We start from the raw sequence: 25,071 nt of genomic DNA on the forward strand, positions 1-25,071 counted from the left end.
CCTAAGGAAACCACAATTTGTTGGATCTAAGTTTGCAAATTAAAATGTCAGACATCAAAAAGGTTTGTAAGGAGCGTAAACATAAATAATGATGCTAATATATGTTTTTTTTTTTTTGGTTGGTTGGTTTGTTTGCTTTTGTGGTGCCACAAATGGTTGTTGTTTAACATAAAATTCCTGTACAGGAGTTGCTGCTCTTGAAGGACCATGTGGTCGGTTTTTTTGGAATAAAAAATTATTATGCTAATAAAGAACATCATTACACATTTAGATTTCACATCCCAGGTTTATAAAACACAATGAAAACCTTACATCAGACAGTTCAGCAGGAAGAAATTTGGGTTATGTCTGTATTTTGACCATAATTAATGCTACTATGGAACGTCGGAAGTTCTTGCGCACTTTGAAAAAGTGACATCTATAAGAAAGGCATTTGGCACACCTAATATTGTAGATCTATATGTTGGTCCCGTTTCAGCTGTGTTTGAGCTTTTTGAACCAGTTTTTGTTTCTTATCTGAATGAAATAATTTAATAATGTGAGACCTGCTAGGTACCCTCTTCACCGTCTTTCTTTAAAATTGATAAAATAGGTTTTAAATACTTTTGGTGCTGCACTTTTTATGAACTTCTGTCTTAGCTCAGCAGTTGTAAGGAACTTCTCAATCAGGAAGCCAGTTGCTTTTAAAGATGTTGTTTTTAGGCCTCTTCTCAAAGAAACCCACCTTGTATCGTCAAATTTTCTCATTTTAAACCTCTCTGTCATTTACCTTTTCTTTCCGAAGTTTTAGTAAAAATAATTTTTTCTACAACTGCAAACTTTTTTTTAAATTAAATGGCATTTATGAAACATTTCAGTCAGGCTTCAGATCCTGGTATAGAAATGAGACCGTCCTGTTAAAGAAACACAATGACACATGTTGACAGTAAGGGATGTGTTGTTCTGGAACCACTTTGTTGGTAACCGTGGCATTGCAGTGAAGTGGTTTACTTCTTATCTGACAGAAAGAGCCTTGTTTATCCTCCTTCATTGCTTCTCCTCTGTGTGGTGTGTCACAAGGCAAATATTTTAACTGACTCAAATGCTTTTGGGCCTAACTTCAAGCTTTTAAGTTTGGTTTGATTATTTGAAAAAGATGACTGCCTTTGATGTTCTTAGGCTTTGTGGTGCTTCACAAAAAGTAACTGGAGAGGCAATTTTTTAAGGTGTGTTTTATAGAGATGTACATTATATCATGTTTCTAATAAGCAGCATTCATTCTTCACTCTTAAATGTGGGAAAGCTGTTCAGTACCTACTAGAAAAAAATGTGGGCAAAAAGAGAGGAGATAAATGTTTTATGTTTTTATTGATATATTATCAATCGAATTTGGAAATAAACCCTTTTTTCGGGTTATAGTTTTTATTTATTGTGTATGGGCCATTGGATGCTACTAAAATCAATAAATGCCAAATATTGCAAGATGTTGTCTAGTCTGAAACGTGTTTCCTTTTTTTTACAAATTTAAATGTGTAAATGCTTGCTTTTCACTTAAGAGTATATATTTAATTTATAATAGGTGATAAATGTAGACCATCTGCTGTTATTGTTGCTTGGTGAAATTGTAAAGCACTTTGGTCTCTTGGTCAAATGTTTGTTAGATGTGCAATATAAAATAAATTTGACGTTGACTTTTGACAGCTATCTGTTGACGTTACAGTAACCGCACTCCACTGGCATCCAGGCAAGGAAACAGGTTTTCCCCTCAAATCTATAAAAAGTTTTGTTGGTAGTCCTAAAGGAACACAGTGATACGTACATAGTTGTCTCAGAATGGTAGACTTACTATTAAAAGGAAGAACAGATTGAAAATGATTCAGGGACAACTCAACAGCAATCTATTATAAAAATAGATAAAATAAAACATTAAATAATCAACAATCCAAACATTGTTATGGGAACATGTCTTCATGGGCATGTTTGTAGTTGTTACTGTATTCAGGTGCATCTCTGTAATCATAACTCAAAAATAGCATTAAAATTGTTCATCTAAGAGTGTAAGCAAACATAACACAAACCCACTGATGCATTAGTATTTTGAATTGGTCCAAATATTCTGTTATTAAAAAGAAAAAAATCTGTAAACATTTTAAAAGTACACCATAATCCTCTGACAACAGTCGGTTATTATTTTGACTCCTCTGTCAGGAATCTTATGAGAGGCATCTGGCCTGGAAGGTTAATGGTGAAATTATGTTCTCTCCTCTTCTGGAATATGGCTCCAACTGCATTCACTCTGGAATAATCAGACGTTTAGAAATGCAGCTGTAACCTTTGCCAACAGGATACTTTACAACAGTAAGACTTTTATTCTAAAGGTCTCATAGGCAATTAGTTAATTAGAAAGAAGCTGTTTTCGACATGCCAACATAAATGCTTTCTAAATGCTGATAGATTTTATCTGGTTTCTTGGCTCTTTATGAGTTTATGCACATCATTTTCTTCATGTGTTGCATATTTATTCCGTGTACGATTTTCACAGCATTACACATACCGTAATTTGTGGACTAATTTGCTCTGAATGTGTGGATTACTTGGGTTGTTGCCGACAGCTGATATGAATTTTATGACAATGTCCCTGTTAGAAATATTGAAACTGAGTAAAATGTTGACCTGTTTAATACTTATGTAACCCACTGTATGCTCATATTTCATAGTTCTTCAGAGAAATCTGAATTAAAATTAACATTGGCAGGTCAAAACCTAAATGACTGGAAATCCTGACTTGTGCAAGAGTTAGGCCTGTCATATCTCAGTTTCACACACCGGCTGATACATGAGAGGAGCACACACCAACTTACCCCAGTCCTAACCTATGCACATTCACTCGTGTCCCAATCTCAGGGTGAGATCAGCAGTGCACGGCAGCCTGGTAAAAGCTCCTGACCCCCATACTGCACTGAAACAACAATCCTATCAAACTGTGGGTTGTAAAGGCATAAGCCTTTAATACCAAATCTAAATCCTGATGACTCTCATCATCTTCATATTGATTGAAGAATTTATGGAGGAAGATTTACCTTTAAACACACCACATATGACCTAAAGATACTGCCTTTGATTACCAAGATAAAGACAGAAACTACAGCTGTTTTATTCTCAGGGGCCTTTTTTGAATTTCAAAAGACCGAGGATGACAGAATAAATTTATCTTGCATTGCCATGCACACACAACTACCCTGCCTTCATCTCTTCCATGTGCTCTTCTCCTTTTCTTGCTCGTGCCTCTGCCTTTTGTGTTGCCATCCAGAAGAGGTGACGAAGACTCCGGGCGTGGTCCAACGAGCTATGGAAGAAATGCAAGCATCACCGTCATTGTCAACATCGTCCAGATAAGGGGAGCCAAACTCAAGCTCTGTCCGTCCCCATCAGGCTGGCTGACAGTCAGAGACTCATCTCTTATTCACTTTACTCATCAATTATACACAGACCAAAGGAGCCCTGAGAGGCAAGGGCTGTGAAGGCCCCCCTCTCCACGGCTTGCTTTAAATTGCAGTGCAAAAGCACATCGCACTGCTCCCACCTCGGGTTTCTGTCCTGCTGTATGTCTGAGAGCTGGAGATAGTCTGTCTTTATGTCTTCAACAACTGCTGCAGTGTGACTTTAGGATTAGATCACACATAGGTATATTCCATGGAAAGTTTTCTCATAGACAGAGAATCAGTCTCGTTTGCAACAGCTTCCTTTAATAAAGGTGACGCATCTAAACAAATGACAAAGAAAACTTAATTTTGTTGTCATTTCCACCATTTAAACACAGTTATCAGGGCTATAAATCTACCTAATTAAGTTTGAAAGTTCTGCATTAAGCACTAGCCTTGGTGAAACCTCTAATATTTAGATCCTGAGCTTCTGGTTGATGCTGTCTTCATGACAAAACAAATAAAGCAGTGAATAAATCCAAAGCAAAGTAAATCCTTATGGAGTAGCACAGATTTCATATCCCTGGCCAAGAATAAACAGTTGGACGCAAAATAAGAAGGAAGAATGAAATAAATGCTGTACTCCAGACAAACTGGGTTATTTGACACAGCAAGATGATTCAGGTGATGAGCTTACATATACTCAGCAATGGCATAAACGTCATTCTATTTTTGAGCCTATCAGGATGCATAACAGCAATCATTTAAGGTGAAATGACTAAAGAAAGTAAGTGAAAGAAGTCTAAATATACAGGTCCTTCTCAAAATATTAGCATATTGTGATAAAGTTCATTATTTTCCATAATGTCATGATGAAAATTTAACATTCATATATTTTAGATTCATTGCACAGTAACTGAAATATTTCAGGTCTTTTATTGTCTTAATACGGATGATTTTGGCATACAGCTCATGAAAACCCAAAATTCCTATCTCACAAAATTAGCATATTTCATCCGACCAATAAAAGAAAAGTGTTTTTAATACAAAAAACGTCAACCTTCAAATAATCATGTACAGTTATGCACTCAATACTTGGTCGGGAATCCTTCGGCAGAAATGACTGCTTCAATGCGGCGTGGCATGGAGGCAATCAGCCTGTGGCACTGCTGAGGTCTTATGGAGGCCCAGGATGCTTTGATAGCGGCCTTTAGCTCATCCAGAGTGTTGGGTCTTGAGTCTCTCAACGTTCTCTTCACAATATCCCACAGATTCTCTATGGGGTTCAGGTCAGGAGAGTTGGCAGGCCAATTGAGCACAGTGATACCATGGTCAGTAAACCATTTACCAGTGGTTTTGGCACTGTGAGCAGGTGCCAGGTCGTGCTGAAAAATGAAATCTTCATCTCCATAAAGCTTTTCAGCAGATGGAAGCATGAAGTGCTCCAAAATCTCCTGATAGCTAGCTGCATTGACCCTGCCCTTGATAAAACACAGTGGACCAACACCAGCAGCTGACACGGCACCCCAGACCATCACTGACTGTGGGTACTTGACACTGGACTTCTGGCATTTTGGCATTTCCTTCTCCCCAGTCTTCCTCCAGACTCTGGCACCTTGATTTCTGAATGACATGCAGAATTTGCTTTCATCCGAAAAAAGTACTTTGGACCACTGAGCAACAGTCCAGTGCTGCTTCTCTGTAGCCCAGGTCTGGGGAATGCGGCACCTGTAGCCCATTTCCTGCACACACCTGTGCACGGTGGCTCTGGATGTTTCTACTCCAGACTCAGTCCACTGCTTCCGCAGGTCCCCCAAGGTCTGGAATCGGCCCTTCTCCACAATCTTCCTCAAGGTCCGGTCACCTCTTCTCGTTGTGCAGCGTTTTCTGCCACACTTTTTCCTTCCCACAGACTTCCCACTGAGGTGCCTTGATACAGCACTCTGGGAACAGCCTATTCGTTCAGAAATTTCTTTCTGTGTCTTACCCTCTTGCTTGAGGGTGTCAATAGTGGCCTTCTGGACAGCAGTCAGGTCGGCAGTCTTACCCATGATTGGGGTTTTGAGTGATGAACCAGGCTGGGAGTTTTAAAGGCCTCAGGAATCTTTTGCAGGTGTTTAGAGTTAACTCGTTGATTCAGATGATTAGGTTCATAGCTCGTTTAGAGACTCTTTTAATGATATGCTAATTTTGTGAGATAGGAATTTTGGGTTTTCATGAGCTGTATGCCAAAATCATCCGTATTAAGACAATAAAAGACCTGAAATATTTCAGTTAGTGTGCAATGAATCTAAAATATATGAATGTTAAATTTTCATCATGACATTATGGAAAATAATTAACTTTATCATAATATGATAATATTTTGAGAAGGACCTGTACATACAGGCCAAGTTAGATCCATGGCATGGCAGGTGGTTCTGCAGGAGCCTGATAATGAGCCATCAATTTGATTTTGGTGTGTTAAGCTGTCTTCTGAAAAAACATATGGTTAGACAAAGATTGGTCTATTTGACAAAAAGTGTGTTTAGAGGAGTTAAGGCTTTCAAATCATAGAGCAGTGTACCAGCTGTCAAGCATGGTGGTGGTCCCTGATCCTGTGGGGCTGTTTTGCTGCCAGGGGCACTGGTGCATCGCAAAGAGTGGATGGAATAATGAAGGAGTCTGGCTACATCCAGATTTCTTTGTTCACCTCAACCCAAAAGCAAGACGGTCTAAAGTTTGGCATTCATACCCTTTTATTTATCATACAAATTCTTACTTTAATAATAAATTATAAAAGCAATACATTTTGTGTATATCAAAGATAAAGATAAATAACTTGTAACTGGAGCATTTGGTGAACAGATTTAATTCTTTAGTAAATGCTCCATTATTTTAGTACCTGTGATGACAATAGGTCATTTTACTACAATATTAAGAACAGATAAGATATATTTATTGTCATTATTATTGAGAAGGAATAACAATGAGATTAAGGTGCAGTTCCAGTCAATTATGAATTAAATACCAAACAAAATAGTTAAATACAAAATGAAAAAAAAAGACAAAACTGAATAAAGAAATACAACACTTGCATTACTTCAAGAACAAAAATTTACCAGTTGAAATATAAAAACAAGTTTAAAGTTGTTAGATTCTCCCTTTGAATGAAAATGCACAGAACAAAACATAACAGATAAATGTCCAACATTAGTTCTGATCTGGTATTCAGATCTCCATTTTTCTGTCTGCAGGCTGAAATTATGCTTCCCTAAAAGTGATTTACAGCCCCAGTATGACCAATAACAACTAATAAATATGATATACAACCCTGGAAAACCGATTAAGAAAGGAGAAGCAACATTTACCAGCCGTGGCGGGCCATTAAAAGCTTTATGCTGGGCTTGTATCAGTAACGTGTCAGCTAAAAGTGGAGAGAAAAACAATTGTTGTCTTTTCAAGTTTTCTTTAAAGAAACTTTAAAAACACGAGAGCCGAATCTGATGATGTTATCTAGACGTGAAGAATTTCTGTGACCTTAATGCAAGCTGGACAGCTAAAAAAACTTCCTGCCATTTCTGTGAAGGTATACAGGCAACAGCGGTGATGAAATGATTCACAAATAGTTAGTTTGATGGTTTGCAGGAAGTGAAAAACTGCGCAAATAACAACAGGGAAGCTCAAGGGTTAAACCAAGCCACCTAATGTATTCACTTGCAGTCCAAATGATACAGATTCTGATGTGAAAGAGTATCGACGAGATGTGTCGGAGTCCAAGTTTCAGGAGGCCCTTCCCAACACAAACACAATTCTGTGCCAGAATCGGACACAGCAAAACAGGAGTGCGAAAGAAGCTCCTTGGCTATTCCCAGTACAGAGGAATTGTTGGTTTATTTACAGCAACAGGTGATCTTGGAGTTACATGTTTGTTCAGTTGACAAAGCAGAACCGTCTTAAGGATGCAATGGTATTTTTCAGATCAAAATGGTAGCTCCTTGTAAAGCGGTCTTACTTTTCAATCTGTGATGCAGTGGCAGTTTGTGATATGGGCCATATGAGCAGTTGCCCAGGGCAGCATTAGGAAATGGGGACACAAGCACCAAACAAACATTATAGCTTATTTGTTGGTTTGCGCCTCTGACAAGTTTTTTATTGCTTTTATGCTCGCTACTGAGAGTAAGGAGACATGCTTTATGGGATTTTATGGGAATTATGAAAATGTTTATGATTTCCAGCATTTTGATTGGTTGGAGTTGGCAGAAGAAGGAAATGCTGAAATACGTGATAGTAGCACCTTCATTATCACCTTTCATACGCCTGCTCAGTCTAACAGGGATTGATGGACTTTAATCAAACTCTAAAATATTACTCAGTGTTAACAGGAAAAAGAGGAACAGAGCCTAATGCTTGATATCATGAGAAGATTATAAAGAAAGGGGGGAAGGGATTAGGATTGAAGACATAGACAGAAAGAGACCAAACAGAAAAGTGGGTAGAAATTCTGACAAATCACTAAAGCTAGGAAAAAGGAGGCTGGCAAGAAATCATAGTCCAAGCATAAACAGATTAAATCTTCAAAAGAGAAATGGATCAAGCTCAGTGAAAAAAAACAGCAAGCTACAGTTGCTCTGTTTGCACCAACAGAGATACTGCAGGAAAAATGTCACTGATGTGGAGATAATGCTGATGAGCGGAACTGCCCCGGCATTAATTAGTACACAACTTGATGTGGTGTGTGTAATTTCTTCATTACCCTGTCATTACCCTGCACAGCAGCACAGTGTTGCTCCATCTTCCTCATGTGCCACTTTTGTCAGGGAGAAACTAGTTTTTATTCAGTTCGAAGCTGATCCCAGCAGTCTGACAACGTGGAAGCAGGACATTATTCCCATATGACATCTCTCCTAGCTTCCATCTTGCAGAGAAATGTACAGGATGCAGTGAAAATGTAGGTGAATATTATTTTTGCACAGGTGGATTTTAATATTTTTTTTCTCTTAATAAAGTAAATAGTCTTTTGGAAACTGTGTCTTATATTTACTCAGGTTATCTTTGTCTGATATTTAAATTTGTCGATGACCTGAATGATTTAAGTGTGGTAAAAATCTTGTTCATGACATTGTAAATACTGAGACAGACTTCTTTTATTTCACATGAGGTGGAAGAAAAGCTGACACAAGGCATGGTTAATGTACCTTCACTAATTAGTCTTCCCAAGAGCCTGAGTTCAGAGACCAGAAAACAGCCCTGACCATTTATTTCTGCCTCTGTCACCACCTTGTTCTGTAATTATAATTATCCCATTCACTGCCATTGACCATCAGAAATTAACTTGCCAATCTGACACATTTGAGAGGTGGTGTTAAGATGAAAGACATTAACCACTGGTTCAGGTCAAACGTGCTGGAGTCACCCACACATCAAGGTTGCAATATAGGCTAAAATTTTTACATTACCACGTCCCCATCTAGTTAAATATTAATGGCTAAATATCAGAAAACAAACATATCACTGTGAGGTTAAAAACATATTAGCTTCTGTTCATACGGGTGGTGATTTTTTATAAGCCGGAGGTTTTATTTCTCATCAGATCCTCCCAAAATTCCCACCAAAACCAGACAATGAACATGAAAGGAAAAATTGATTATTTAACTCTGGGCAGAAAAAAATTTGAATTTCACTTTTTCCACAACCCTTTGCTGCTGCCACGGTCCACAGTCTGATGGAAAGGTGGTGCAGTGATTCTGGGTGGAAACAGCACAGAATGGGACATGAGCAATCCTAACCACAGATATTTATTCATTAATACAGACCCGGTCATTGCTCACAGGTCATCGATAACAACTTATTCATAGGCTCTTTTTTCCTAGAGCTGTATTTTTATCTATGGATGTCAGATGAATCTCTATTTTCACGCAGAAGCAATATATGGTTATAAAAACATCATATACTGTTGCTCTCAAAGCTCTACATGCCTGCTGTAATTTTATCATATCAAGTATTTTCCATCTTTAAATTAAGATTTTTGTCACCCAACAGGCTCTTTCTTCCAAAGAAATCTTCCATTGCTTTCTTAAAACTGCAGCAAAATGGTATGGGAAAATGTCTTGTGGTCTACTTAAATTAAACTGGAAAATACGGGCCACATATTCATTAGGTATGGCATGTTTGGCACAAAACAGCACTGAGTATCAGAATGTCAAATCTGTGCACACAAGCAAGGAATTTGACTTTCAGTTCTACATGTTCTCAGCGTCCAGACATTTAAATATAAAAACCGTAGAGGAGATAAAGACATTATACACTACCGGTCAAGTTTTAGAATGCTTTTTTTATTTAATTGTCTTCTCTGTGTTTATGACCATTTATACTGTACGTAGATTCTCACTGAAGGCATCAAAACTGAATGAACACATATGGAACTATTTAGCAAACAAACAAATTGTAAAAGAACGTTAAATATGTTTTATTTTAGATTCCTTAAAGTAGCCGCCCTTTGCTGTCAAGACTGAAATATTAACCTTTGGCCGTCTCTCAATGAACCTCTGGGAAGTTCTTTCAAGACTCTTTGGAAAACCATTTCAGGTGATCACTTCATGAAGCTCATGGAGAGAATGCTGAGAGCGCAAAGCAGTCATGAAAGCAAAGGGTGGATAGTTTGAAGAACCTAAAATATAAAAATGTTTAGTTATTTTTAACTTTTTGTTTACTATATAATTCCAAGTATGTTCATTCATAGCTATGTTGTCTTTGGTGAGAATCTACAATGTAAATAGTCATGAAAGTAAAGAGACCCACTAAGTGAGAAAGTGTATCTAAACCGTTTGACTGGTAGTGTACACCAGTTTTATAAAGATTGGTTAGAATAATGCAAATATGACTATGATGGTTTCCCAGTAGAGTAGTTGGGGATTGTTATATGTTTATTGCGTTCATCAGAGACAGCCTGAGGGAAGAAACTGTGACTGGGTATCCAACTGGGGTGGGGCATCTTAGTATCATACAGGAACATTTGACCAAAAATTTCAGGAAGTCAGAGGATGAAATGATTTCAAGAGAAAAAAAAAAAAAAGGGGTCACACAGCAAGACATTCACCCTAATTACTTCAGCTTCTCTTTAAGTTAGTTGATGAAGAATACAGATACTTTGAAGATATTTTAGAAAACTGGAGGTAAAGTCCCGGTATTAACAGAAATGAGGAAGGACCTAAAATGAGCAGCTTATGTGGATCCACCAACATCCAGTTGTTAATGTTTCTCTGTACAGATCAATAGGATGAGGTCCCTCTAAGCTTAAACTGTACATTTGTACAGAAAAGATTTATATAAAATGTGTCATTTGCAACAGCGAAATGTAAGGGAAGGGTGTAAAACAACTTGATTAATTTAGACATTTCCCCAAGTCTGTATTGGCTAGGTTTGAGACATTTAGACTCTGTAAAAAGATAATCGGCACTATAACACAACAGTTGTAAGGGAAGGAAGCACCAGTGGGGAAGGACTGGTTTCCCTCAGCTGGAAGATGTTCAGACAGGATCAGGTCTTTATGTTAACATGAGAAGTCATACGTCAGGTACTGCTTATGCTCCCAGTATCCACAGAAAGGTCCAAAGCTGTCAGGGTCTATTTGTGCATAAGACATAACTACATTAATAACATATGCTATAAATAATAAAACGATGGTGGTAAGAATGAAAAGTTATGTCACAAGATGAAAGTAGGTCACAAAAATAGTGTTGCTCAGAAAAAGGAGCATTAAAGCTTCTTGTTGTAGCTGGGAAGACAGAAAATAACTTTCCTTCTTGCTCCCTTGCTTCACTGGATCATGTTTATGACAAGTTGTTGAGGTTTCAGGCTTCGGGAAAAGCCAATATGTCTTCCATATCTGTGTTTTGATCTAGAAAATGAACATGAGCATGGAATATTTCCTTTCAGTTCTCTCTTCCTTTAAATAAACAATGGGGGAAAAAATACCGACTGAGATTTAAACAGCAGTTCTACATTTCCCCAGATCCAGAATAGATTTTATTTTACAACCAGTCCAAGAACTTCTCCCAAATTGATTCGTTGCCATCGTTTTATAATGCTCTAGCAGCACTTCGTTTTGTCTCTAAAAAGACAAATTTGTGAACAAGAACTGAAATAGGTGATTCAATATGAGGGATGAGACCCGCCACAGAAAATCAAGAGATTTCTAGTTTGAAAATACTGTAAATGTGACATGTGACTCCTGTAAGTGTGTGTAGAGATAATTCAGAAAAAGAAAATAATTTCCTTTAGAAGTCTTGCAGGCATGAAAACCTGCATCTGCAAACATGTCATGACAAATCCAAAACAAATAGGGTTTATCTGGGATTATTGAATAAAGAAAAAGAGGCAGAGGGCAACGGATTACAAAATAGTTGTTTAGAGGATGAGATAAAGAACGTAAAGTGATGGGTTGAGTGAACAGACGTCACTTAACGGTAGTAACCCAGAGTTTCTTTCACAGACAGGCTGAAACAAAACAGCGTTTTTACCTGTGGGTTAACCAGAGACACAGTCATAATCCATCCTCGGGATTCCTGCAGTTATAATCCAGACAGAGGCTGGAAATACTTTATTTTTAAATGTTTCCAAAAAGGAGAAAAACAAATATATAAAGTAAACAAATATATTAACATCTACAAACTGATAAACGCAACACTGAAGTTGTAATTCCTAGTAAAAAGGAGCAGCAATCCCACTGTGGACCATTGACCACTAATGAAAAAAAAACAAACAATGGAGCTTAAAATGCTTTATAATCTCCATAATAATCCCAATTCTGCATCACCATTTACAATAAGGTCTTAAAATAACAGAAGTGATTGATGTGTAAAGTTAATGCAAACATTAGATTTTATCACCATTATTTGATAGATACATTGAACACAGATTTACACACTAAATGCAACAGTTATTCCCAAATTATTCACACCCCTGGCAGGTTTTGATTTAAAGTAATTTTTAAATTTTACCAACATGTTTAATCTGACTGAAAGTAATATTAATGTTTTGGAGTCCCGACTTGAATCTGATTGTGAAGTCTTGTATAGAGATAAAGATTAACGAACTCAAACACTTGGTGCTTATTACCAAAGATAAATAATCAAAATTCCAGTGAAAACATGAAACCATACAAAGAGTTAGATCACTATAATCCCATTAAGTTATTTCCCATTAATTATTGATAAAGGGTGTAAATAACTTGACATGTAATTTTAAATTAAAACATGAATAAAACCAGATTCCCTTTCTAAACTGTTACTTCTTTTTGTTTTATTTATCTTTTGAGAGATATTTGTCTTATTTCCTATTAGAAACAAACGTCTGGGTTGAATAAAAATGACTTTAATCTAAATCTGCCAGGAGTATGAATTATGAACAGTCTACCTCAGTACCAAAATATTTAAACAACCAACGAATTGTAAAATGGCTCATTTTTATTGGTTTCAAACAAGGAATTTTGGTTTGTAATTGGGAGCAAAACTGCAGTGTTTTGCAAAAGTATTGCCAGCCCTTGATCTTTCTCTCAGTTTGTAATGTTACACCCACAAACACAAATATCTTCTATCAGGATTTTAAAAAGTAGCCCACTCTTCCTAACTGAAAGGAAAAGTATAGATCGTTTTCAAATTGTTTACCAATTAAAAATTGAAAATGTGGCGTCTGTTTAGAGTCATTTTCTTGAATATCCCTATATATAAAATCTAGTGCCACCAATCGGCCTCATCTTAATTCGTGTCCAACTGTTTGAGATTGAATCTTAGCATAAACCAGGTGTTATGTGAAGGCATTACAGGTTAATAAGGAACACTGGTGAACAAACGGCTTCCTGAAGACCGAGGAACACAGCAGACGGGTCTGGAATAAAGTTTAAAGGAGGGTTAGGTTATAAAATAAAAGCAAAGCGTTGAACATTTCACTGAGCAACTTTCAATAAATCACCCAGAGGGGGAAAGAGGATGAATAGAAATGACGTATGACTGTCCACCTAAAACAGCATGTCCACTCAGACCATGTTCACTATGCGTAAAATGCAGGAATGATTGTGTATCTAACAAATCTAGGAAATAATAAGAATCCAGGTTACAGTGTAAACTTTACAATTTTAAAAAGCAGAGAGCGACGGTCTTTGATGCTTGTGCGGTCTGTTTGTTAGATGTGCCCCACTAGCAGAGGCAGCTCTCACGTAGAGTGGCAGAGCCCTGAGCACAGCCCAGTATGTTTCTTTGATAATGCCAATATAAATAATAATGACCAGTTTCAAAGCCAAGTGCTTAGTTTATTTAGCAAGGAGAACAAGTCATAAACTGAGTTAATCGGCAGCAAACACCACAAAGAGGACAAGTTAGCATGGTCAGTAAAGATCCTCAGGAGAGCAAGACGCTTGTATACTGAAGACTGAAAACAATACGAGTTTTAGGTGAAAGTGCTGTTAGATCATTAAAGCTACTGTAAACCCAGTTAATCCGGCCTATATGGGAAGCGGCAAGAAAGAAGCTGTTGTTGAAAGAAAGCCGTAAATAGTCCTGTTTCCAGTTTTGCCCAAAGCTATGCAGGGAAGACATTAAACATGTGAGGACCAAAGCTAAACTTTTTCTGGCCAACAGGCAAAATGCTATGTGGTGGAAAACCCACAGTGTCTCCATGGAGACAGAGGTTAGTGGCAGCCTGTGGAGATGGTTTTCCTTAACAGGTACAAGGAACTAGGCAGAGTTGATGGGAAGTGACTCAAGTTAAACACTGGTAAATCCTGGAAGAAAACCAGGCTTGACTGGAGTGGAGGTTCACCTTCCAGCAGGACAAAAACCTTAAATGTTGGTTCATAACAATAGTTTAGATCAAAGCCTATTTGTGTTAAAATGGTCACATTCCAGACCTAAATCCAAACTGTGGTGTATCTCACTGAACTTGAGCTATTTTGCAAACAGAGCAAAACTGATGGAGACATTTAGGGACAATATATCACGACGTATCGATGTCATATGTGTAACCAATCAGTGTTAGCCAATTATTTAAGCATCATGTATTCAGGCTCTCCGTGTATGTTTGTGACACTTATTGGTAAATGCTGCATAAAATGTTTTAGAAGGTAAAGACGTGGTAAGATGGTTTAAATCACTAAGAATCTGCAGCTAATTCATTCATTGCTATAACATCAGACACTGGCCTGAAGCAACCTTTTCAATAAAACCTTGCTGAGATGGAAATATTCACCATTATGCTATTCACTTTGGTGGGCTCTCATGTGAAATCCATTTGAAATCCATTGACATTTGTGACGAGAAAAAGTTTAAAGGATATTAATACTTTTGCAAGGCGGTAGGTATAGGCATCAATAATAGCTTCTAATAATGCAAGGCCTAAATGAAGTCACCAGCTAAACAGCTGATACATCCCATTATATGGATCCTTTCAGCCAGGGTGTAAATTAGCAACCACAAAGTCAAGTTCTACAGTGTTTCTACTGGCTCGTCTGTGCAAAAGAAAGCTTGTTGCACAATGTTACAGATAAACAGCTTATTATAAGCTAAAGAAAAAGCAACTGTTCTTTATTTCATATCATTTTTAATTCAACTGAATTATAATAAATTACATAAATTAAACAGAAACGTTTAATTATAAATTCAAATGTTTCTGATCTGAATTCTAATTTTGGAAAGAATCAAGAAACCTAGACTAGACAGCCATGTTCCCTAGAAATAATAAAAAGAGAAAATCTACTGATTTATTTTGAAAGTCTGGATGATTCATGTTCTCATAGCACCACAGACAGAAAAGGCCAAGATTGAAATACAACTTAAACTGAGTTAAAAGAAAAACGAGGTAAACAGACCAGTTTTTTTTTTATTCAAAAGAGAAGAAAAACACAGTATACAGTGAGCCCTACAAGCAATTTTAATTAGCACCATAAAGTTTTGCCTGCAGACCACTGCAGATATTAGGAAGCCATTAGAAAAGCACACAAGAACAACAGGGTGCCGACAAATCCTCAGTGCTCACTCCCCTGAAGCGGTGGAACGGCACCTGAATGCGTCATTATATCACATAATGGAATCCTAAATGAATTCTGCGAGTGTGAGCACACCCAGTTCATGATATGCTGAAGAGCAAACCTCTCCCTGAACTCCGTTTCTGTTTTTATCTTTGCAGGCATGTTCACCAACAGCTGAGACTGGCATGGGCTCTGCCCTCCTGGCCCAGTTATTAGCTCTTCCACAGCGTGCTCCCAAAGCTGCTCAGCTAATGGAGGCCGAATAAGTGAGCCAACTCTTCCAACGCACACACAGGAAACTAATCTTCTAAAATATGCTCACGTCGCCTGTTACTTTGTACCATTCTACATCTTAACATACCACTGTACACGTAAATGTATTATAAACACATACAGTTCGGAAGGGGACAACAACAAACAAGTGCTGAAAGCTTAAATAGTGGTACTTTAAACTGACTATATATATATATATTCTACAGTATACACATGGAAGTAAAGGTCAGCGGTGGTGACTTTAACATTTCAGGTGTCTGCTGATATTGTCGGTCACTTTTATGGTTTCCTGGTCAACAGACTGGCTGAAGTTTAGAGATAGAAGGATCGTCCCAAAACATTATTGCTCAAGTGTTGGTTTGAACTGTGTTTAAGGAAAAGGCATTCGCACAGGTAATGGAACTGAAATCAGGAAGTATAAATAAGACCGTTGGTTGCGGTTTGATGTCACAACTACACTTAGCAATCTTCAAATACACTTTAGTTCCCATGTCATTAGCACAGCAAATACAGTTTTAATCAAAACCTTAACAGATATCCACGTTACATCAGCATTTTCATGGTATAAAAATAAGTTAGAAATCTGGATAAATATCTTACACAAAACTGTAATAAAATGTGCTGAGCTACATGCCAGACTTACACAAAACCAGACTTTACCACATTATTGGGTTGTAGGCTTGCTTAAAAAAACAACAACAAAAAACCAGCTCAACTTAAGTTTTTGATAAGGAAACTAAAGTCATTTCAGAGGAGGACAGAAAGCAGCCACCAAAATTGTCGCCACATCACATCCTGCATTCAGCAGAGACGGAAGAAGAGCGCCTGATCCTGTTTAGATCAACCTCCAGGTCAGTGGCGATCTTCCCTCAAGTATGGACTCTGCAGAGAAGGTCTTACAGGCTGAACACAAAGACAGGAGACAAAGGCAGCAAGCCATGGGATAAGCTGTTCTCTGCCATTTGTCACTGGAAAATAACAGTCGCTTTATTTATTGACACTGAGCTGGCTCCATTTAAACACACAGGACACTATTAGAGCTAATGTTGCACCGGACCTCTGGGTTCAGTCAAAATAATTATAAATAACATGACCTAATGTTTAGCTTAGTTAAAGGAAACCAGAAACGTCTGCTATATACTGACTATTCCTCAGTTATAGCACAAAGACAGGTAAATAATTCACATAGAAACAATGAATTTATAATCCAATAAAAGAAGAATCAGAACGGAAGATAAACAGATATTAGTAACACTTATTCTAACCTGCCGTGAATAAATGTGCTTAAATGTGAAACAGCATTAGCATTTCACGCATATCTTATTCATGTTCTTTAACTTTCTGTATATTAGTTATGAGACAACTTCTGCTTCAGAAATTTTCATTTAGTAAAGATACAATAACAGAGAGCTGAAAAAATTACAGAAAAGTTGCTATTTTATCCTTTTCAAGAGTCAAATTCTATGTGAAAACATGCTGGGTTTGGAAGTGTGTGCAGTATTTTAAAAACCCCAGTTAATATAAAAGATCTGTTTAGGACAGGGAATCAACAAGATCGCTACTGTTAGTAATGCTAACTCCACTTCATGATGCTTCCATCAGTAAGGCTGCTTAAGGCTCCTGTATAATTACAATCAATAAATATATGATTTAACTATTTAACACAAAGGCAAATCACTGCCTTTTTTTTCTTTACAAAGTTGTACATTAGTGTTAGTTATTATTCTTTTGAAAATGTTCTTAGAAATAAATTGGCGATCTTGTCATATGGTGCTAATTACTTTTTTTGGAAGTGGAAAACAACAAATAAAATCTTAGTGAGCTTTAATCTGACTTGTGAACGAATAAACGAGAAACCCTCACTTTTATTTGGGTTTTATTTCATTTATTGACAGCTCTGCCTCATTAGCTGGAGGAAAATATTGTACTTTCTGTAGATTGCTCGTAATGCAGAGACAGAAAAGTCTGGCTTTGGACTTTTTTGAGGAAATAGTTTTCTTTTGTTATATCACTGGTGAGAGTTACATTTTAAATCTATCTGGAAAATAGAAGAAAGTATTTGGTGGTCATTTTTAGTTCAAGAGAATCTGGTATGTGAAATCTCCATGCATCTGTTTTATATTCATCTGTCTTATTCTATATACACGTGCAATGTGTAGAACGTAGCCGAATTACTGTTCAGCATGGCTTACACCTTTCCATAAAGTATTACTTTATTTACAAAAACTAAAAACTGAAAATACTGCTTGTTTGTTCACTTAAAGCTAACGGATTTGTTGAAGCAGTTCGGCTTACCTGCGCTTCAGTCGCTTCTGAGGAAGAGCTCTAAAAAAAATCAAGAAAAAGATTACTGCATAAAAGCAATCTGTATTTCAGCAGATTTCACTCTGATATGACTTCATCATGCAAACACAGTTGAAGTCGCATAATCCGCATCTGGCCGCTGATCTCTTTCCATCCATCCCATCTCCATGTGCAGGGCTGCACTTACGGCCACAAGTACCGACCAAACACATTTGTTTTGAAATTGTATGCACTGGTACAACCTTGGACATAAATTGTCTGGTTGCTGACAGTTATATTCAGCTATGAAACCAGAGTCCAGCAGCAGCCCCTGCATTTACTGAGCCTTCAGGTCCAATTAGAATCACTCAGCCTGGGTGCGGATTAGCAGCCTACTGAGCCATATATCTCTGGTAAGATGACCATTCTGTTATTTTAAGTTGTTGTTCCTCTTTTGGGATTCAATTTTGGCCTTTTACGGCATTTGGTGCCATAAAGTAAAACTTGTTTTATCATCTCAATAAAGAAAACTGCAAGGCTTATATAACTGCTGCAAACGCAACATCTGGGCTGATGTGTAGTGGAAGATTTTAAAGAAACATAAACAGAGGCTGACAAGAAATACAACTACTGTACTCTTGAATTATCGTTGATTTGCCCTCATACTTGCCAACTGACAAAATGTAATAGTCAATAACTCTAGTCTCTAATTTAGTTTTTGATGGTTTCAGACATAAACAAAGTAAATAAATAAAAGCAGCCCTTTGATGATGAACATGGCCTGTTCCTGAACTCTACGGTCAGCTTGGACCACAGAAAAAGCTGTTAAGTAGAGAGAATATGATATTCCTGCATGGTGCTTTCTGAAGCTGACTGCCTAAAACCAAGACCTGGTGCCACCTACTGGAAGAACCTGGGTATGCTCACAGAAATTCTGCAACTAACAGCAGTTCTGGCAGATTAATTCACAAAAAATGAGTTGAGAGCTGATGCAGTAGTTTAAACACTCTGATAAAGTACAACACTATTTGGTGATATTAGATAATAATGATTAATGATGCTAGAAGTATCACACATTTACCTATAGATGTTGGGATCTAACAGCATGGCCGTATCCTGTGGTAACTGGGATAAGTGCACTACTTTTGTCTTCAGCTGAGATCGCTCCGTTTCGTTCACCCACACGTCAGGTAAACTGCAAAAACAACAAAAAACAAAACAAAAGCAGCTAAAAAGATTTTATAGGAAACAAAGAGAAAACAGTCTAGATGTATTCAGCAGTATGATTGTGGTAAAAAAAATAAATAAATAAATGTGGCAATTATGTTCAGGTGTTTCTCAGATGACTGTTTTAAAGCAACATGCTTACTACCCTTGTTACTGAATGATCGGTGCATCTGTGAGCATTTTTGGGTCAGTATTGTTGGAGCAAGGTAAGATGCAAGGCTTTTAAACCAATAAAGGAACATATTTTACATTTTGAAATCCAAATGTCATTTCTCTAAAATGACAAGGATTCCTTCATTCACACTGTGTCTTGCTCAGTTGCAGAAGACTGTACCTGCAACATTATGGCCTCCTCTGTAAAAACTGGCGTGTGCGAGCAACTGTCTTGGCAAATTGAGGTGCAGAAGAAAAAAAGAAAAAGACACAAAGAGCTCAGCAAGTCCACTGCAGTTCCCCCCTTTCCTCTAGCCCCCAACCTCCCCGTCTCCACCCCCAGCGTTCCCCCGTCACAATGTGCGTCATCCCAGGAGCCCCCAGAGACACACACACACACACACACACACACACACACACACACACACACACTGCAGTAAGTTGGGTAAGGCAGTCGCCCACCCAGAATCAATCACACAGCTAGTCAGCCCTTTTAGTGGGCCGGTGTGCAGGCAGAGCTTCATGTTTAACACAATGGAGGGTAGAGGTGAGAGCAAAACTGTGACATGAAAGACAAAAGACTGTACGGGCTGGAGAAAAAATGCAAAAGGAAACAGTGGGGGAAAAAAAAAAAAATCAAAATCAACTGACCAATAGTGGTTAAACAATAGTTGCAAATCATCAGAATTTTTAAAACAAGCAAAATATATGGAATTGGTTCAGGACCTGATTATTTCACCCCTTTGCCACTTCATCCCTCAGCCGTTTTAGTTGTTTCTTGCTCCGGTATCATGGGTATAAAATCTTGTCAATTACTTTGTATCAACCATGCATCAATTTATACTTTGCTATTTTGCATTTAATAATATCTGCCAACAGGAAGTGACTTAAGTTGTTATAGTTTGATGAGGGGTCACATTTCATAGGAGTCAGCAGGAAAAGCGGTCATCGGAACCACAAACAATAGGAACACAATGTAACAGCGATTCAGTTCATTTACAAATTGAATAAGATTAAGATTTCAGGATTTTTATGATGATTTACCTCCAACATTCATGAAAAGACTTAACTAATCGTGAAATAAATTGATGATTTAGGTACATGGTTTAAAATGGTTTGTTTACAGTTACAAAGTCCGGTCATGAAGTTTCAGAAAATGTGTTTATTTTCTTCCACATTTAGATCTCAAAAATCTCAGTTCAGATATGCCAACATATTTAACACAAATAAAAAAAAACTGTAAAAATGCTTTAAGACAAAAAATAAAAACATTAAGGTGTTTTTTTTAAACTGTCTAAAAAAAAAAACCTCTTGAATCAGAAACCCCTTCAACATGTACTTGCAGACCTACAAATTAGAAGATTTAAGAAGATTTAGCACAAAGATGCTGGTTGATCCCAATCAGTGGCGTCTAAATTTTAATACAACTGCAATAAATGGGAATTTATACTAGTGGATCCAAGAGTGAAGAAGAAAAACTGAAAGAAAAGAGGCACAAACTACATCTTACATTTGAAGGCTTACTGTAATAAATCAAAAGGGACACATGGCGATTCTTTCCTTAAGGGATTAAGATATATTTTAAAATAAATAGCTCTGGTAAAACTTACATCTTCCCTTTAATGGAGGAGAGAGAAAAAAGAGGAAGTTTTGTTTCCCTGCATCCTCTGTTGTCTTTGCTTCTTCTCAACTAGAAGTCAAGACGAGACAAGAAACAGTCCCTTTCAAAGTTTACATTAGCTTTGAGTTAGTCTCCTTGCCCAAAGCAGACCCCGTATGAAGGAGGAGGATCTGAAGAGCGGCAACTACCCAGTAAACATCTCTGTATGTAACTGAACTCTCACATGTACTCCAGTTTCCCCCGTGGACTTAACTGCAGAAGTGAGCTGTGGTACCGATGAGTGATTTCACTCGGATGTGAGAGTCACACAGAGAAGCTGGAGGGTGTTTAGGTGTCTGTGGTCAATATGCAAAACGGGTTACACTTCCGCACGTTCATGTACACAAAACCACATTTATAAAAAAAAAAACAATCCTTCAGTCACACAACCGAAATAAGTGAATTTGTCTCACTCTTCAGAGGAGGTGCCAACAACATTTTCATCCTAAGTGCAAATGAATTTATCAAAATGATAAACTCCTTTATAAAAAATTAGCAAGAATGACTGAAGATTGAAGAAATCTGCTGTAGATGTAAACATTCCCCTGAACAGCGATGATTTCACTGGATTATGTGTGTTCACGCCAAAAAATAGATGAATTAACACCATAATATTCTGGTGCAAACAAATGACTAACATTACTGCCGAGAGTTTGAACTTGACTATCCCTACGAGATCAAGAAAGCACTTAGTCGCACAGTGTTGTACCTCTTATCAAAGATCCCCACAACAAGAAATCAAAAATTAAGAACTTTTTTCTAGTTGAAAAACAGAACTTATACATTGGCATTATTCTAGAAATAGTGCTACATATTTAAAGTGGCCAATATGGTGGGACAAATGTGCATTTAGCTGGTGATTCTCAACAGCCCTAAATACCAACAAGCAATTAAAAGACCTAAAAAACAAAGAAACAGACTGGCACACAAAGATGCAACAGATGAAACTCTCTTGTGTGCCAAAAATAAACAATACACACACAGTGAGATGTGTTGAAGAATGGCTCTAATTGAGGTTTGAGCCATTCACGGTCAGCGCCAGTGTTTGCTCTCCTGCAGCAATCAACAGCATGCAGGGGAAACCGTTCACTCATCCATCACAGATTAGACAGCAATTACAGCTCTCCGTCTCTCCCAGCTTCCCCACTCTTCTTCCTCAATGAAGCACGGGTGAATTGGGTTCAGGCTGGCTCATGTTAATCAGTAACTCATTTATCTAAACTGAGTTAATGAGTGCCAGTCAGAATGTGAATGGTTTTCTCCAGCATTAATATACAGTGCCTTGCAAAAGTATTCGGCCCCCTTGAACTTTTCAACCTCTTGCCACATTTCAGGGTTTCAACATAAAGATATAAAATTCTAATTTTTTGTGAAGAATTAACAACAAGTGGGACACAATTGTGAAGTGGGATGAAATTTATTGGATGTGTCAAACTTGTTTAACAAATAAAAATCTGAAAAGTGGGGCGTGCAATATTATTCGGCCCCCTTGCGTTAATACTTTGTAGCACAACCCTTTCCTGCAATTACAGCTGCAAGTCGCTTGGGGTATGTCTCTATCAGTTTTGCACATCAAGAGACTGAAATTCTTGCCCATTCTTCCTTGCAAAACAGCTCGAGCTCAGTGAGGTTGGATGGAGAGCGTTTGTGAACAGCAGTCTTCAGCTCTTTCCACAGATTCTAAATTGGATTCAGGTCTGGACTTTGACTTGGCCATTCCAACACCTGGATACGTTTATTTGGGAACCATTCCATTGTAGATTTGGCTTTATGTTTTGGATCATTGTCTTGTTGGAAGATAAATCTCCGTCTCAGTCTCAGGTCTCTTGTAGACTCCAACAGGTTTTCTTCCAGTATGGTCCTGTATTTGGACCCATACATCTTCCCATCAATTTTGACCATCTTCCCTGTCCCTGCTGACAAATAGCAGGCCCAAACCATGATGCTGCCACCACCATGTTTGACATTGGAGATGGTGTGTTCAAGGTGATGAGCTGTGTTGCTTTTACGCCAAACATATCGTTTTGCATTGTGGCCAAACAGTTCGATTTTGGTTTCATCTGACCAGAGCAACTTCTTCCACATGTTTGGTGTGTCTCCCAGGTGGCTTGTGGCAAACTTTAAACGAGACTTTTTATGGATATCTTTGAGAAATGGCTTTCTTCTTGCCACTCTTCCATAAAGGCCAGATTTGTGCAGTGTACGACTGATTGTTGTCCTATGGACAGACTCTCCCACCTCAGCTGTAGATCTCTGCAGTTCATCCAGAGTGATCATGGGCCTCTTGGCCGCATCTCTGATCAGTCTTCTCCTTGTTCGAGATGAAAGTTTAGAGGGACGGCCGGGTCTTGGTAGATTCGCACTGGTCTGATACTCCTTCCATTTCAATATGATTGCTTGCACAGTGCTCCTTGGGATGTTTAAAGCTTGGGAAATCTTTTTGTATCCAAATCCGTCTTTAAACTTCTCCACAACAGTATCTCGGACCTGCCTGGTGTGTTCCTTGGTCTTCATGATGCTCTCTGCGCTTTGAACAGAACCCTGAGACTATCACAGAGCAGGTGCATTTATACGGAGACTTGATTACACACAGGTGGATTCTATTTATCATCATCAGTCATTTGGGACAACATTGGATCATTCAGAGATCCTCACTGAACTTCTGGAGTGAGTTTGCTGCACTGAAAGTAAAGGGACCGAATAATATTGCACGCCCCACTTTTCAGTTTTTTATATGTTAAAAAAGTTTGACGCATCCAATAAATTTCATTCCACTTCACGATTGTGTCCCACTTGTTGTTGATTCTTCACAAAAAATTAGTATTTTACATCTTTATGTTTGAAGCCTGAAATGTGGCAAGAGGTTGAAAAGTCCAAGGGGGCCGAATACTTTCGCAAGGCACTGTAAATGACTTCCCACATTCATGCAGTTACTGATTGACTCAGTGACTGAACAAAAACACACTTACACCCTAATTCACCCAAATGAAGTATAGCCATTAATGCTGAGTTCAGTGCAGCACTGAAGGACGACTAAATCAGCTGTATGTTTCTTATCAGAAGGAGTCCAGGGTATAGTCTACTAACATTGTGCCCTTTTACCCACATCCAAATGAAAGAAAACAAACATTTGGAGATACTGCATCAACCCTTTTATTATACATGTTTTGGGTTGTAGATAAATTTAAGTACTAGCTAGCTAACTAGTACTTCAGAGTGCTAACAAAGTGGAGCTTTAAGTACACAACCGAACTTTGTTAGAGCTTCTGTCGTTCCCAGAGTGCAACAAACCTACAACACCAACAGCACCACCAATACAACGAAGACTAACAGAAGCCAGATGGTTCCACAGTCCTGCCAATGAACCCAATAGGCTGCAGCATGATGTATTTATGAAACAAACTGCAGAGCAGATGCACAAGAAAGCTAAAGTCCTAAAATTGTTATTATAACGAATTCAAATATAATTTTCTGTGTAAAACAAATGTTGGCTTACAACGGATTTAATAAACTGCAATCCTTTATGGCCTTGTACACAATGTATAAAAGAAGTCCTCTTAAAGGGAATATTGAACATCCATAATTTCATGGAGAGTTTTGATGCATATTTTGCTCATTACTAAAACGTTTGCTCATTTACCGCTTTGCTCGTGGTAAGCTTAATAATTAAGAACTGATGAATTTAGAAATAAACCTTAAATATGATGTTAACTGTGACTCTAGGCAAATAAACTGTAAAATTGAATCCTTTGATTACGTATATGTCTAAATCCTGGACATCAACACTTGCAGTTTAAGTTCTTCTGAGCATCATTTTGCTATGAGGCAAATGCAGCCATATTCAATAAATTATTATAGGCCTTCCAAGATGGCTTTCTTGTCAGATGAAACATATTTTTCATTAAGCTTGTATTTCTGTAATAAAGATCTTTTTTTTTGGTCTGATATTTTAATCTTAAATGTTGTGTTTTATTACCCTTACCTTCAATAGCCGTCAGAGATCTATATCTGATTCTGTGTAGGGTCCAACCACCAATCTACATGTTTACTGCTCCTTTAATATTAATTTGAGA

At 37.8% G+C, this 25,071-nt stretch overlaps 1 protein-coding gene across 2 annotated transcripts in view; it reads right to left on the bottom strand.

The window, feature by feature from the left end:
* Window positions 1–1,799: 1,799 nt before the first annotated feature.
* The window catches only part of LOC124880148 (zinc finger protein aebp2-like), a 46,206-nt gene continuing 22,934 nt past the window's right edge, over window positions 1,800–25,071 (bottom strand). The window contains exons 7-9 of one of the 2 annotated variants that reach the window (XM_047385094.1): window positions 19,040–19,153; window positions 17,971–18,000; window positions 1,800–3,325 (exon numbers count right to left, since the gene is read on the bottom strand). In XM_047385094.1, the coding sequence (XP_047241050.1) occupies window positions 3,214–3,325; window positions 17,971–18,000; window positions 19,040–19,153 (256 nt within the window). In that variant the 3' untranslated portion in view covers window positions 1,800–3,213. Of the gene's footprint in view, window positions 3,326–15,236; window positions 16,579–17,970; window positions 18,001–19,039; window positions 19,154–25,071 lie in introns of those variants that run through there. The other variant, XM_047385099.1, reaches the window with a different exon arrangement.

The sequence above is a fragment of the Girardinichthys multiradiatus genome, chromosome 2 (assembly GCF_021462225.1).
Source record: "Girardinichthys multiradiatus isolate DD_20200921_A chromosome 2, DD_fGirMul_XY1, whole genome shotgun sequence".
Lineage (NCBI taxonomy): Eukaryota > Metazoa > Chordata > Actinopteri > Cyprinodontiformes > Goodeidae > Girardinichthys > Girardinichthys multiradiatus.